The sequence below is a fragment of the Impatiens glandulifera genome, chromosome 7, assembly GCF_907164915.1.
Source record: "Impatiens glandulifera chromosome 7, dImpGla2.1, whole genome shotgun sequence".
NCBI classification, from domain to species: domain Eukaryota; kingdom Viridiplantae; phylum Streptophyta; class Magnoliopsida; order Ericales; family Balsaminaceae; genus Impatiens; species Impatiens glandulifera.
This window is the reverse complement of record NC_061868.1, coordinates 38327880-38344762: the sequence shown is the minus strand read 5'-3', so window position 1 is coordinate 38344762 and position 16883 is coordinate 38327880. Positions and strand designations below refer to the sequence as shown.

At 32.3% G+C, this 16883-nt stretch overlaps 1 protein-coding gene and 1 non-coding gene across 7 annotated transcripts; one reads left to right on the top strand and one right to left on the bottom strand.

The window, feature by feature from the left end:
- The first annotated feature begins 1878 nt into the window (after positions 1–1878).
- Positions 1879–4496, top strand: LOC124945939. 6 transcript variants are annotated; one of them, XM_047486475.1, is made up of 6 exons: positions 1879–2259; positions 2568–2614; positions 2939–3039; positions 3108–3468; positions 3779–4062; positions 4156–4496. In XM_047486475.1, exons 3-6 carry the CDS (start codon positions 2960–2962, stop codon positions 4265–4267), a joined length of 837 nt encoding a protein of 278 aa, XP_047342431.1. In that variant the 5' UTR covers positions 1879–2259; positions 2568–2614; positions 2939–2959; the 3' UTR covers positions 4268–4496. The 6 variants fall into 6 exon arrangements, with proteins under 6 accessions (XP_047342431.1, XP_047342430.1, XP_047342429.1 ...); XM_047486474.1 differs by having other exon boundaries at positions 2936–3039; XM_047486473.1 differs by having other exon boundaries at positions 2568–2641.
- An 11725-nt stretch (positions 4497–16221) lies between these two features.
- TRNAM-CAU lies at positions 16222–16293 on the bottom strand. The gene has a single exon. It is a non-coding gene; the product is annotated as a tRNA-Met (tRNA).
- Positions 16294–16883: the final 590 nt, after the last annotated feature.

The following is a 16883-nucleotide window of genomic DNA, read 5'->3' as shown; positions in this document are numbered from 1 at the left end:
ATATGTTATTAGATAATGTCAAAAAAGATTTTAGTCAAATAATAATTCACTATTAATATTATTATGAAATAATATATATGTAGGTGGACAATATATGTATGTGAATATTCATATAAAAAATAAAATACAACTACCTCACTTTAAACTTACAAAAAAAAAAAATTTATATTTGATTATTTCATCTATTTTTTACTAAAAAAAATGTAATAATGCAAACTCGTTAAATGATTATTAATAAATGGAAAAGTATGAGTAAAAAAATACATAAGGATGAGAGTAGTATTTAGATTAAAAAAATTTGTGACGTCAAATTTAATTTAACTTTTAAACAAAATCGACATACTAATAAAATACAAAAAAATAATTCAAATTTAAATGATAAAAAAAATCATTCTCTTGTGCTACAAAAGTCATTTGAGGTGGAGAGATAAAAGAAAGAAAAACTTTTCACTTAATTTTATTTTTTTCTAAAAGAGGAAAGTTAGAAAAAAAAAGTCTTCCAAATTGAATAACATTGTCTTGTTATTTTGACAAAGGTGGTTTCATTTTTATTATTATATCAACAAATGAGATTATTTTTTATAAAAAAAAATGGACATACCAATAAAACAAATCAACTTAAAACATTTTTTTATATTAAAAACTAGATTATTTCATTACATAATCTACAGTTATATTCAATAGGATATCACAATTAGATGCAAATGACTCTAAAAAGACAAATTTCTTACATTACTTAATCATTTAGAGGAACTAGTTATACTTGATTTTGAAGTTTATATATTTGTGCTTCTGGTTAAGATTAAACACTCATTTTACTATTTTTTACCTTTTAAAAGAGTTGATTTCCTTATATATATAATTATTTTTCCTTGACAAATTTTAATTGGTTGATTTTTTTTTTTTTAAAACTAGCTTGCAATTTACTTTTCCCTTCCTCTTATTTATTTTTCCTGATCTTAATCTACTAGTATAATATTTTTTTAAAAAGGGGGTTTTATTAGTATAATAAATACATATCAAGTTATATAATAAAGTACTACAACATCCCTCAACTATTAATTAAAACAAAATTTAATCTGATTATTAAATTATTCTTATTTTATTTGTATCAAATTTTAATAATTTACTTAATAATCTAAATAACCCTTTTAAATCAAATAATATATATATAACTAAAATATATCCCTCAACTATCTCATGGGAGTACAACTAGAATCTTATAAAAATAAAATGAGAAAAAATCCTTCATTCTTTTGTAGGAGTTACCTTAAAGAGAAACAAAATTAAAATAAAATACCAAACTTAGATAAAAAAACATATTTATAAAATTAATAAAGATAAAATAAAATTTTGTATTTATTATAAAATATATCATTGAGCTAAATAAATTATTTTAAAGTAAAAATAATTTTTTATTTATTTATAAATTTTAACTAATGCCATATCAAACAAGTAATGATATTTTTGACTCACACATATATATTTAGTATATCAATTGTTTCTAATTAATTTTAGTTTATAAAAACATATTCAAATTGTAATAAATACAAATATTAAATATAATAAAGTATTTTCACAATTTCACTCAAATAATTCACTTTTTCATTAATAAGATTTTCAAAATATAATCTTGTTTCTTTTGAGTTATTTTACAATACTTTTAATGTATTTTCAAATAAATAACATATTGTTAACACCCAAATCAATAACGGCCTTAAAACAAAATTTGAATTCGAATTTGATTATTACATCAAGATAAAGATAATATTTTTTTAAGCAAAATAAACTTTTTTATATTAAACTTATTTAAAATAATTTATTTTCCTTTATACAAGAAAAAGGGCATTCCATTTGTCGCTCAGAGAGAATAGAATCCTGACAAAGTATTATATGTACTGTCTTCTGAGTTGCTGATACGCCCCCAAAACAAAAAGCCTTTTTTTCCCGACCGATCCTCTCCGGCCGGTTTAAACATTAAACATTAATCCCCCTCTCCGGCGACACTCTGCCGTCAAATGAATCACCTTTGACTTTTCATTATTTTTTTCTGTCTTCCCCAATCACCTTCTTCTTTGTTCTCTCTCCTTAGAACTTCATAAAGTAGTACTACTTGGGATTGCTGTAAAAGATGCTACTGTTTCCTTCCCGATTTTCATGATAAAGTTGAAGGATCAAGGAGGAGCTTTGGTGGCGAGATCCCAGATTTTGATTTTGGATGAAGAAGGAAGAAAACAGAATCAGAAACCTTAGTTACAGGTGGGTATTCTCTTTTATGATACTTAATGAGATATACTAATATATATTTATGTTCTTGCCATTAGTTTTCTTCTTCTTGGATACTTCTGTATTAATTATATTGACAGATTTATAACCATAAATGCATTATCTGGATCGGGTTGAGATTTATTTTCCCCCATCTCCTTTCTTTCTCTTCTGGCCGGAAAAAAGCTTCCTTTTTTTTTGGGTCCTAGCTGGATTTGGCAAAACGCGCTATCTCCTAGCTAAATTAGATAGTTTCTGTTTCTAGTACTGTTCTTATAGCTTGTTTTCATCTGGGTTTGCAGTGAAATTTCAATCGGCTGTCTTTGTTTGAAGCAGTAAAGAGATAAAGGTCTGTTCTTCTTCATGGATTAAACAGGTATCATGAATCTGTGTGGTGGTTGTTAAAGAACAAAACCCTTTTTTTTTTACTGCTGAATTCCTTTTTGGTCCTTTGCCAACTTTATTTGTGGAAAGAGGTGAATTTGATGTGGGTAAAAAGTAAAAACCCTATATGGGATTAGATAGATCTAAGGGGGGATTTGCTGCAAATTTCTATGAGTCATAATTTCTGACTGTAATCGGTTCTTTTTCATTTTCTATTGTTATTGCTCTGTTTTTCGTTCTTATGAAGGAGTAATTTCTATTGTTTTGTTTTGTTCTTTTTACTTAGAAGCTAGACCAGAATCAATCAATCATGATAGATGATCTGAATGTTTTCAGTAGCTTAGATAAAGACCAAGATTGTGAAGCTGCTTTGGTAGAAGATATGAAAAGGTATGTATGAATGAGTTATAGTGACACATTCAGTTTTGAGTATTATATATTGATGGTGGTTCATGTAGGATTCCATTGTCTGAAATGGATTCAACTATGGATGAAGATGAAGTTAGGAACCGTAATGAATTGTTTTCTGATAAGAACAATCAACCCGAGATGATGGTTTGCTATCAAGAGAATTCCTATGTTATCAAGGACATTTGCATCGACGAAGGAATTCCCAAGGACAAGATTTCGGGCGATGATAAGAATGATGACTGTGAATCCAGGATTGAGAAGAAAATCGACATACACATACTCATTTCTAAGCGAGATAATGAAGAGATTGGTGAAAATGAGTCTTGCAATGCTTCGAATACGGAGAAGCAGAAATCGATAGAAGATTTCAACTTGAATGGAAATGCTGATGAACTGGAATATAATCAGGTTTGTAACTTAACTTTGGTGGGTATTGAAAAATAAAAGGTTATTTAATTAGTTACATTTAGTTTCTTTGCTATTTCCTACTAGTATATTTATAGGAAATAATGTAACCATCTATGATCAATTAACAGTATGGTAAAAGAAAAAAAAAACATTTGACCAAAACAATTTTGACCACATCCAAATGAAGTTAATTTTCCTGACATATTTTACTTGATAAAGTTAAAACAAACCATTTTCACATGATTTTACTATATGATTTTGATTTGTCACGAAAATTGTGACAAAATGGTAGGTTCTATACTATTTGCAGGTTCCGATTTTGAAAGAAAATTTGGGCAGTGTTACTCCAGCCGAAGACCAGTTGGAGATGGAGAAGACATTTACCAATCCTGATTCAAACTCAAAACGTTCACCAACCTATGGTGGGAACTCGAGAAGGCACGAAGAAGGCGGTTTGGACATTTCCAATGGTGAATCGAGTTTTGGTCCTGTTTCAGGGCTGATAACTTATTCAGGGCCAATTTCATATGCTGGTAGTATTTCAATTCGATCGGATAGCAGCACAACTAGCGCCAGATCTTTTGCTTTCCCAGTGTAAACAATATATATTTTTCATTATCATTTTAAATAATTTGTTTTGGTTTAGTAACAATGATAATAATAATTGTTTCAATTATGTATCTACAGATTGCAATGTGAATGGAATAGCAGTCCAGTGAGAATGGTTAAAGCTGATAGAAGACATTACAGAAGGCATAGGGGATGGTGGAAGCATGGTCTACTTTGCTGTAGATTTTGAGCTTATTTTACTTTGTAGATATTTTTTTAAAAAAAAAAATTCTCAATGTTTGTTTTTCTTGATTAAAATTATTATTATTATTTTGGTTTGATCTTGATTGAAAATTCTAGGCTTTTAAGTGTCAAGGGATCTGATGATTAAGTTATTGTTGAAAATTATGTTTATTTTTATTTAACTTAGCATAGATTTATAAGAGAATTGATAAGTGATTGCAGGTTTTGGCTAGTGATTATTTGAAACAATTGATTGGAAAAATTTGAATTATTGTTTTTTTTGGTCTTAATCTTATCTAAATTGATATGATTAGTCAATGGGCAATTAATATAAATAAAAATGGAAATTTTGTCACAAGAATGTCCAATAAAGTCATCAAAACAATGAATTATCTCACCTATCCTCCAAACCAATAGTTTAATCTATTACATATTATAATAAAACACTTTTAAAGTCGGTAATACAACTGCACAGATGACGCAATTGTATAAATAAATTGTTTTATCTTGAAGAGATGAAATAAATAATATATTTTTTTATTATCTATAAATATATTAGTTTAAATGCTAATATTTGTTTAATTTTAAAATTTTGTTGATGTTATATTTTTATTATGTGTCTTTCAAAGATTTAGTTTTTAATTTATGTTAATTTATACACAATAAGGGGTTAAATGCGATGAGTTGACTCAATTTTTAAATATTTTATTTAAAACAAAATATGTATAAATATTTTTAAAAAGTTTGAGTGGCATGTCTTTAGTTTGAGACTTTGAGGTAATGTTTATTATCCTATATGATTTAATTGTCACTAGAGTTTGTCCTTAATTTTGAAATTGTCCTTATAATTTTGTTTTTCAAAATTAATGTTAAGCTAATATATTTTTTATAATTTAATAATATATATATTTTAAAAACGCTTTAAAAGAGTCTATACACGCTGTTAAGGTGGTTCGATAGTATAATGAAGTTTTTTTTATCATACTTATACGAAAAATAATACATGTACCTAGGGGTGTTCAATATTTGGTCTGAACTAAACCAAATTCGAATTTTATTTTTGGTTTCGAATTGAATTTTAAACTAATTCGAATTCAAATACGGTTTTCTAATTGGGGTTTTTACTCAAAAATCAAATAAAAAACTGAATTCATCTTTTATTATTTATTTTATTATGTATTGTATTATATTATTTATTATATATAATATATAATAATTCCTTTACTATCTCATCTATATTCTCTTTAGCCGCATCCACCATATCTATATTCTCTAAACCTAATTCCCCTTATCGATCTTTAAACCAATCGGTGGATATGCTCGCGATTACCCCCTAATTATTTCCTTTTCCTTCCTCTGATTCTTCTCCTTTTTCATCCTCTAATTTTTCTTTTTCTTTCTATAATTTTCATGTTTCTTTTCCTTCTACTCTTCATCATTCCCATCCTTTGCATCTCCATATTTAACTTCCTCATTTTGATTTTTTAATTCTTCAATTTCATCTTTCTCATTTTGATTTTGAACGTTTAGCTTTTCATGCTCTTTTTCAATTACTTCTGCACGTTTATTACCGATATGTTCAAAAGTATTATAGAACGCACATCTTTTTGGCCTCTATTCATACGTAATATCAATTTATGTGAGTTTGCTTCGTCTATCAACTACTGTTATCTCTGCTGGTAAAGTGCTTCTAAGATGCACTTCAATTTTTATTCTAACATATGTGATGTGTTCACTTTCCTCTATTATTGGGTCTATATACAATGATTTCCCCAATAGACTAGCAAAATGGCTAAGTGCTTATGCATTATACATATGAACTGAAATGTTCCTTAATTTTAACCAAATTTGAGTTGTTTCCTTTGGTTTGTTGAGTAGGTTCATACCTTTAGACTATTTTTCCAACTTCATACAGTTTGACTCAACATATGTGTGTTCCATCTTTAGAATATTTTCCAGATATGTTTCCTACTTAAATTTCAAGAAATATAAATCATGGATATTTACTGATGCCATTTTTAGTCTCATATACTCCCATTGCTTTAGAAAAACATCCCTAGTGACTGAGAAAGATGTACGATTCATACCTATGTAGTTCCCAACCACTACATTTTCTCATTCTTTAATGCATTTTCCTTCACTTCAGCAGATAATTTAAACTTAAAAGGGGATTTAAGAATCTTAACTTTTGGTTTAAAATATCTCAAGTAAGTTTACTTTCATATTTATCTTGATCTTCATCTTTTTGTCCTACATTTTTCTTCTAGACTTCATTAAATTTCTTACTAGAATTACTTATGATAGTATAAGTCTTAGTTTTTGAGCACTTCATAAACTCCCTCATTGTTTCCACTGACCATGTAACTATCTTCTTGCATTCCTCCTATTTTAGTTACTTCCAATCCTGAAGATAGTGAATATTGAGTTGAACAATAGTTTCATGTGTTTTTTTCTTATTAAATACAATCTCTCATTTCTTTGTTTGTAACAATAATTTGTAATTTGATTATCGAGTCTATAGAGAATTGCCCTTTCATTGTATCTAACCTTCCACATTTCATCATTTTTGATTTCAGACTTCAAACTTTCAGTTTCATTATGAACTTTTTACTCAATCTTTCGAGAGCTTTGTTTTAACATTTCTGCTTTCTCATAACTCTATTTCTATTCTGTTTCATCTATCGTTTTCTTGCTTGAATTAATTTCCACGAAGTCATGTACTTCTTTTGCCTTATTCCTATTCTTTCTCCCCATCTTAGTAGAAGAACTGGATAATAAAAGAAATCAAGAATGTAGACAACTTAAACAAACTTAATTTATTTACAACTGATAATAACCAACGACCAGAAATGACCGTAGACTAGCGAACTAGTGAGCCTATTTCACAATCCAATGACCGAAAGTAATCGATGACCGAGAGAAATCACAACCCAAGTGACCTGTTCTCAAACAACCCTAGCGATAGTATTTCCAATTTTCCAACCCAAGATTCGCGACACAGTCGTACAATTTCCAAACGAACGTGTCAGACGTGCCAATCGTGCTGAATGTGCTGATGATCGTAACTCCGACCACGTTTCTCATAACCTACGATCAAATTAAACAACCGAATTTTGCGCGACCATTCCAACTATACCGAACATGTCAAACCCGCCGACTGTGTTGATTATGCCGATTGTGCCAGACGTGACGACGATTGTGATTCAGACACGATTATCCCTTATACAAGTAAAACCCTTTGGTTAACCAACTGATCTACATGCATATATATAATTTTATTATTAATATATAATATTTAAAATAATTATGTAAAATAACTATATTATTATTAATGATTGTAATTATTATTAAAAAAATATTTTATTAATTATTAATTATATTTTATTTTAAATAATTCTTAATTAACATTTAAATTATTTAATTTAATAAATTAATTTATTATTATTATTATTATTATTATTATTTTAATTACAATATATATAATATAATATAATTATAATTATGGGTGAGAGGGTGGACCAATGAGATTTATTTCTCCTCATTTAGATAGAAATGAATAATTACTTAATATGTGATAATCAAATTATGGTCGAATGAAACCATTTAATTTATTTTCTTTCCTAGTCTTATGTACAAAAACAATGCACGTACCAAGAATGCCCTTAGTTATTTAATATTTTATTAGTAATTAATCATTATTGATTTACTTATAAGTAATTTTGAAAAACTAATACCAATCTCATACCGACTTTTTTTATATATAGAAAAAATCAACATTTTTGATATTTTAGGGTTTAGTAGTTTTAATATATCAAAATATTAATAATTTTATAATCCCATTTTTTTAAGTACATATCATCCCATCAACTTTGCTATTTTAGCTATATTTAAATGTAGACATTATCCCACCAAGGTAATTCAATGATAAGAGTCGACTTAAGAGACTAAAAGGTCATGAGATCGATTATATCTGGAGGTACTATAAGTTTAAACGAGGACCTTGATTGTGATGTGTCATTTTAGTTATCCTTTAATTTCAAAAAAAAATCGACATTTATCTCTACCAATTGGATAATGGCTCGACAACCTATAAGGTCTATTCGTTATAGAAGATAAAAACAATTTTATTTAGAAAATATATTAATATTCATTACAAATTAATTAAAGTAAGTAATGACGATCAAATTCTTCTATATATAAGCATTATTGCTCATTTACCATTTACCAAAAGGAGAACATTCACTTGATATTGCTTACTTAGAGCAATGTCGAGGAGAAGATTGTTGTCACTATTTTTTACGGATGATCTTATCCCGTCAACCTTGCTATTTTAACTATAATTCAATTTCGACATTTTTTTTACCAATTGGCTCAATAACTTATAAGGTCTATTAGTTACAATGTTTTTATTTATTAGAGCCAAGTTTCAATCCTGGGACCTATGGGTTATGGACCAACCACGTTTCCGCTGCGCCACTATGATATTTTAAATAATTAAAAAAATAAAAACAATTTTGTTTAGAAAATATATACTATTATGTTGATTAATGTAAACAATAACGACCACATTCTTCTTTCTGTAAGCATTATTGCTAATTTATCCTTTATCGATAGTAGAATATTTACTTGCTATTGCATACTTTTATAAATGTCAAAAGGAAGAATGTCGTCACATTTTTTCACATTTACTAACATTAATGATCTCGTCCCATCAACTTTCTATTTTACCTATACTTCAATTTCAACATTTATCTTTAATAACTAACCTCGCAATTTTTACCTAACAACTTAAAGGTATATTCATTAAAAAAAAATAATGATCAGAGCTAGGTTTGGATACCGAGACATGTGGGTTATGGGCCCATCATGCTTCCCCTGCGCCACTCAAATGTTTTAAATAATATTAAAGATGAAACAATTTTTATTTAGAAAATATACTCATACCCATTATACATTGATTATAGTAAGCAATAACGTCGACATTCTTCTCTAAAAATATTATTATTGCTCAACTATCATTTACCAAAAAGAGAACATTCACTTTGCAATTGCTTTCTTTGAGTTATGGGCCGACCATGCTTGCGCTGCGCCACTCTGATGTTATATATATCTGATGTTATATATAGTATTAAAGGATAGAAAAAAATATTTTTAGAAAATATACTAATATTCATTACACATAATTGATTAAAGTAAGCAATAACAAGCACATACTTTTGTCTATAAACATTATTGTTCATTTATCCTTTACCAAAAGGATAATATTTACTTGATATTGCTTACTTTGAACAATGTCGAGGAGAATATTATCGTCACTATTTTTTATATTTATGACACTGATGATCTCGTCCCATCAACCTTGCTATTTTAACTATACTTCAATGTCGACATTTTTGTTTACCAATTGGATAATGACTCGACAACCTATAAGGTCTATTCGTTACAAAACAATTATTAGAGTTAAGTCTCAATCCTGGGTACTTTGGGTTATGGTCACCCACGCTTTCGCTGCACCACTATGATGTTTTATATAATTTTAAAAGATAGAAACAATTTTTTTTAGAAAATATACTAATACCCATTACGAATTGATTAAAACAAGCAATATCGACCATATTCTTCTTTCTATAAGCATTATTTCTAATTTATCCTTTACTGATAGTAGAACATTCACTTGCTATTGCATGCTTCATTATTGTCTAAGGGAAGAATGTCGTCAAAATTTTTCACATTTACCGACACTGATGATCTCGTCCCATCAACTTTGCTATTGTACCTATACTTGAATGTCAACATTATCTTTAACAATTAGCCTTACTATTTTTAAATAACAATCGTTAAAAAAACAATTATTAGAGCTGGATCTTGAGACACGTGGATTATGGGTCCACCACGCTTCCGCTGCACCACTGTGATGTTTTATATAATTTTAAAAGATAGAAACAATTTTTTTTAGAAAATATACTAATACTCATTACGAATTGATTAAAACAAGCAATATCGACCATATTCTTCTTTCTAACATCATTATTGTTCATCTATCATTTACTAAAAGGAGAGAACATTCACTTTGCAATTGCTTACTTTGAGTAATATCGACGAGAAGAATATCGTCAATATTTTTCATATTTACCGACGCTGATGATCTCATCACGTCAACCTTGCTATTTTAGCTAAACTTATGCGTGACATTTATATTTGTCAACTAATAAGGTTTATTCGTTACAAAATTAATTATCAGAGCCAAGTTTCGAATGCCACTCTGATGTTACGTAAGATATTAAAAGATAGAAATAATTATATTTAGAAAACATACTAATAACGACCGTTTTCATATTTACCGACGACGCTGATGATCTCATCACGTCAACCTTGCTATTTTAGCTAAACTTATGCGTGACATTTATATTTGCCAACTAATAAGGTTTATTCGTTACAAAATTAATTATCGAGCCAAGTTTTGAATGCCACTCTGATGTTGATAGAAATAATTATATTTAGAAAATATACTAATAACGATTATAAATATTCTAATAATAACGACCGTTACAAAAACAATTATTAGAGTCAGGTTTCAATCCTGGGACCGGTAGGTTATGGGTCCACCACGCTTCCGCTGCGCCACTCTAATATTATATATAATATTAAAAGATAGAAATAATTATATTTAAAAAATATACTAATATCCATTACACATTGATTAAAATAAGCAATAACGCACATTATTTTTTCTATAATGTTCATTTATCCTTTACCAAAAGGATAACATTCACTTGCTATTGTTTCCTTTGAGCAATATCGAGGAGAAGATTGTCGTCACTATTTCTTACATTTATCGACTGATGATCGATCTTGTCCCGCCAACCTTGCTATTTTAATTATACTTTAATGTCGACATTTTTCTTTACCAATTGGATAGTGACTCGACAACCTATAAGGTTGTCGTGCCACTTTGATGCTTTATATAATTTTAAAAGATATGAATATTTTTTTTATAAAATATATTAAATTTCTATTATGAATTGATTAAAGTGAGTAATAACGACCATATTCGTCTTTCTATAAGCATTATTGCTAATTTATCCTTTACCGATAGTAGATCATTCCCTTGCTATTACATACTTTGATAAATATCGAGGAGAAGAATGTCGTCAACATTTTTCATATTTACCAACTTTGTTATTTTACCTATACTTACTTGTCAACATTATCTTTAACAACTAGCCTTACTATTTTTTCATAAATTTATAAGTTATATTTGTTAAAAAAAACAATTATTAGAGCCAGCTTGACCATTCTTCCCCTGCTCCACACTAATGTTTATTTAATATTAAAATATAAAACAATTTTTATTTAGAAAATATATAAATACCCATTACACATTGATTATAGTAACCAATACTTACTACATTTTTCTTTCTAAAAGAATTATTGCTCATCTATCATTTACGAAAAGGAGAATATTCACTTTGCAATCGATTACTTTGAGTAATATCGACGAGAAGAATGTCACCCCTTCAATATTTTTTATATTACAGACGCTGATGATGTCATCCCGTCAACCTTGCTAATTTACCTATACTTCAATGTCGACATTTATCTTTGCCAATTGGATACTGACTTTGATAACCTATAACGTTTATTCGTTACAAAATCAATTATCAGAGCTAGGTTTTGATCTTGGGACCTGTGGGTTATGGGCCCACCACGCTTCAGCTGCGCTACTATGATTATATATATATATAATTAAAAGATAGAAACAATTATATTTAGAAAATATACTAATATCCATTACGCAATGATTTAAGTAAATAAAAAACAACCACATTTCTTTGTCTATAAACATTATTGTTCATTTATACTCTACCAAAAAAATAACATTCGCTTGATATTGCTTACTTTGAGCAATGTCGAGGAGAAGATTTTTTCACTATTTTTTACATTTAGTGTCAATCATTGGACTTCTGGGTTATGGACTAACCACTCTTTCGCTGCGACACTATGATTTTTTATATAATTATAAGAGATATAAACAATTTTTTTACAGAAAATATACTTATATTCATTACGAATTGATTAAAGTAAGCAATAACGACCATATTCTTCTTTCTATAAGTATTATTGTTAATTTATCCTTTACCGATAGTAGAACATTCACTTGCTATTGTACACTTTGTGATGCGGTGCGAGTCGAAGAGGCGTTTATGCGAAAGTTGCAGCATCCGAAAATATCTCGCAAGTGTCAGATTTCGACGATTGCCTAGTGTTTTTCGGGCGGAAATGTGGTGCTGTGAAGAAGTCATGGTTTTGCCATGAGGTATGATGGTTTAAGGCCATCTGACGACGTTTAGGGGCTCAAAATCGCATTTTTATTAGTTTCGGGTGTTTTTTGCAATTTATTAAAAGTTGTTTATTTCTTTTGCAAGCTAGAGTTTGAGTATTTAAAGAATCTTAAAACACTTTGTTATGGGAAGATTATTAATCAGAAAACGAGGTTTCCTCAATATCTATCAACTTTCGGTATTCGTAAGAATCAACGAATCTTGATAAAGGTTCATCCTAGCCACGCACGCTGCATCAGTTGGTATCAGTTTCCAGTCGACCCTGAGGTATGCCGCCCCGAAGACAGCCGCGCAACCCTACCCCTGGTGCTGATGATGGTGACCTTGCTGAGTTGCGACGTGAAAACGCTGAGTTTCGCCGTGATAACGACGATTTGAGGCGGCAGGTTGAATGGTTGACGCAACGGATGGATGCATCTATGCACATGCACCACCCTGAAGATGATGTTACGATGACAGATGAAAACCCTCTCGGTGGTCTTCGGAATCGATCCCCTGAACGCCCCAATCATCGCTGGGAGCAGGCTTTCAGGGTGGACATCCCTAAGTTCGATGGTAGTCTACCACCGGAAGAGTTTATTGATTGGCTTTCTCAGGTTGAAGAGATTCTGGATTTCAAGGAAGTTCCTGCAGATCGTCGTGTACCCCTTGTTACGATCCGCTTACATGGTCGTGCACAAGCATGGTGGCAGCAGTTGAAACAGACACGTGTTCGTCATGGTAAGGCAAAGCTCACGAATTGGGACAAATTCAGGAAGCATATTAGGGCTGCGTTTCTACCATATAATTACGAACGTAACCTGTACCAGCGGTTCCAGAATCTTCGTCAGGGTTCTCGTTCCGTGGATGACTATTCCACTGAGTTTTACACCTTTGTGGCTCGTGTTGACCTGTCTGAGTCCCCTCTCCAGTTGGTTTCTCGCTATATTGGTGGCCTTCGCCTCCAGTTGCAGGATATTTTGAATATGTTTGATCCCTTGACTGTTTCTGAGGCACATCAGCGTGCTTCACAGGCTGAGAAACAGCTAGCCAGGCGCGGTTCGGGTAGCTTTGGAAAACAGGTTGTCCCCACTAGTGGCATTGGTTCTTCTTCCCAGCCGGCCCATCCCACCCCAGCCCCCCCTCGCAGCACTACAGCCCCCCCGCAGGGACGTCCCGGTGGCTTGCGTTGTTTCAATTGTGGTGAAGTTGGCCATCGCCAACCAGAGTGTCGCAACCCAAAGTCCACCAATCGTGGTCTTTTTACTGAGGTGGATGATCCTGACTCTGCTCTTCCTTCAGATTCAGCCCCAGTGTATGATGTTTATGATGATGAGGCAGCGGAGGAGTATGTTTCTGGTGATGTTGGCCCCCTTTTGGTGATTCGTCGATCATGTTTAACCCCTCGTGCTCCTGACAACGAGTGGTTACGCAATAATCTGTTCCATTCCACTTGTACCATCGGTGGCAAAGTTTGCACCTTCATCATTGATGCTGGGAGTTGTGAGAATGTGATTTCTGAGGTTGCAGTTTCGAAGCTGGGTCTGTCCACTGAACCTCACCCCAAGCCTTATCGCCTGTCCTGGCTGAGTCAAGGTACGGATGTTACAGTTTCCAAGCGCGTACTTGTTAATTTTTCCATTGGTTCCCATTATCGTGATGCTGTATATTGTGATGTGGTTCCTATGGATGCTTGTCACCTTTTATTTGGTCGCCCTTGGCAGTTTGATCATTCTGTTATACATGATGGGCGTGCTAATACCTACACGTTCTTATTTCATGGTACCAAGATTGTGTTGATGCCAAATCAGCCCAAGAAGGGTGCTGCCCCCACTCATCATGCGTCCCCCCCTACCACCTTGTTGTCTCGGGGTCCTTTTCAGACCGCCATGGTCGAATCGGGCATGGTGTTTGCTCTATTTTGTTCGCTGATTACCTGTGGTGCTAGTTCTGAGGTGCCTATTCTAGTGCAGCCGCTGTTACAGGAGTTTGCAGATGTTTTTCCTGAGAATCTGCCTTGTGCCTTGCCTCCTTTGCGTGATATCCAGCATCACATTGACTTGGTTCCAGGTGCTGCCCTACCCAACCGTCCTCATTACCGCATGAGTCCCAAAGAACATGAAGAGTTGCGTAGACAGGTGGAGGACTTGCTGGCTAAGGGACACATTCGAGAGAGCCTTAGTCCCTGTGCTGTCCCGGCCCTTCTTACCCCAAAAAAGGATGGGTCTTGGCGTATGTGCATTGATAGTCGTGCTATCAACAAGATTACAGTGCGTTATCGGTTTCCTATTCCCCGGTTGGATGACTTGTTGGATCAGTTGGGTGGTGCTTCTGTGTTTAGCAAACTGGATCTCAAGAGTGGATACCATCAGATTCGTATTCGCATGGGTGATGAGTGGAAGACTGCCTTTAAGACTCGTGAGGGCTTATATGAGTGGCTGGTTATGCCGTTTGGTCTGTCGAATGCTCCTAGCACCTTTATGCGTGTGATGAACCAGGCTCTTCGACCTTTCATTGGGAAGTTTGTAGTCGTTTACTTCGACGACATCTTGATTTACGGGCTGTCTCCGCGTGCTCCTCTTGATTTGTTAGCGCTGCCCAGCAAGGTGCGTCCTCATTCCACTGCTGCGGATTTTGTTCGTCAGTTGGCTCAGGTTCATCAGACCACTCATGACCGTTTGGTTGCTGCTACTGCCAAGTACAAGGAGAAGGCTGATTCGAGAAGGCGTGCTGTTGATTTTGAAGTTGGTGACTTTGTGTGGGCTATTCTGACTAAGGATCGTTTTCCAACTCATGAATATAGCAAGCTTGCTGCTAAGAAGATTGGTCTTGTTGAGATTGTGGAGAAGATCAACCCCAATGCTTATCGTTTACGCCTTCCCAGCCATGTGTGTACCTCTGATGTGTTCAATGTGAAGCATCTTGTTCCTTTTGTGGGTGAGTCTTCTTCTGATGAGGATGATGCGGTTCCAGATTCGAGGACGAATCTTTTCTACCCTGGGGGGAATGATGCGGTGCGAGTCGAAGAGGCGTTTATGCGAAAGTTGCAGCATCCGAAAATATCTCGCAAGTGTCAGATTTCGACGATTGCCTAGTGTTTTTCGGGCGGAAATGTGGTGCTGTGAAGAAGTCATGGTTTTGCCATGAGGTATGATGGTTTAAGGCCATCTGACGACGTTTAGGGGCTCAAAATCGCATTTTTATTAGTTTCGGGTGTTTTTTGCAATTTATTAAAAGTTGTTTATTTCTTTTGCAAGCTAGAGTTTGAGTATTTAAAGAATCTTAATACACTTTGTTATGGGAAGATTATTAATCAGAAAACGAGGTTTCCTCAATATCTATCAACTTTCGGTATTCGTAAGAATCAACGAATCTTGATAAAGGTTCATCCTAGCCACGCACGCTGCATCACTTTGATAAATGGCGAAAGGAAGAATTCGTCACATTTTTTCACATTACCGACGTTGATGATCTCACCCCATCAACTTTGCTATTTTACCTATACTTCAATGGCAACATTATTTTTAACAACTAGCTTACTATTATATAAAACTTATAAGGTATATAATATTAAAAAATAAAACAATTTTTATTTAGAAAATATAAAAATACCTATTACACATTGATTAAAGTAAACAATTATCAGAGCCAGGTTTCGATCCTGGGACCTGTGGGTTATGGGCCCACCACGCTTCCGCTGCGCCACTCTGATTATATATTTAACATTAAAAGATAGAATCAATTATATTTAGAAAATATACTAATATCCATTACACAATGATTTAAATAAATAAAAAACGACCACATTCTTTTTTCTATAAACATTATTGTTCATTTATCCTTTACCAAAAGAATAACATTCACTTCATATTGCTTACTTTGAGCAATGTCAAGGAGAAGATTTTCATCACTATTTTTGACATTTATCGACACTAATGATCTCGTCCAGTCAACCTTGCTATTTTAACTATTGGATAATGACTTCAATGTTGACATATTTCCTTACCAATTGGATAATGACTCAACATCCTATAAGGTCTCTTTATTATAAAAACAATTATTAGGGTCAAGTTTCAATCCTGGAACTTTGGGTTATGGGTCAACCAGTCTTCCGCTACGACACTCTGATGTTTCATATAATTTTTAAAGATATAAACATTTTTTTAGCAAATATAATAATATCCATTATGAATTGATTAAAGTAAGCAATAACGACCACATTCTTCTTTCTATAAGCAATATTGCTAATTTATCCTTTACTGGTAGTAGAACATTCACTCGCTATTGCATACTTTGATAAAT

Coding starts and splice junctions, on each gene's coding strand:
- LOC124945939 (XM_047486475.1), top strand. CDS start 2,960: ATGATAGATGATCTGAATGTTTTCAGTAGCTTAGATAAAGACCAAGAT. Junction 3,040..3,107: donor TTGGTAGAAGATATGAAAAG/GTATGTATGAAT, acceptor TGGTTCATGTAG/GATTCCATTGTCTGAAATGG. Junction 3,469..3,778: donor ATGAACTGGAATATAATCAG/GTTTGTAACTTA, acceptor TACTATTTGCAG/GTTCCGATTTTGAAAGAAAA.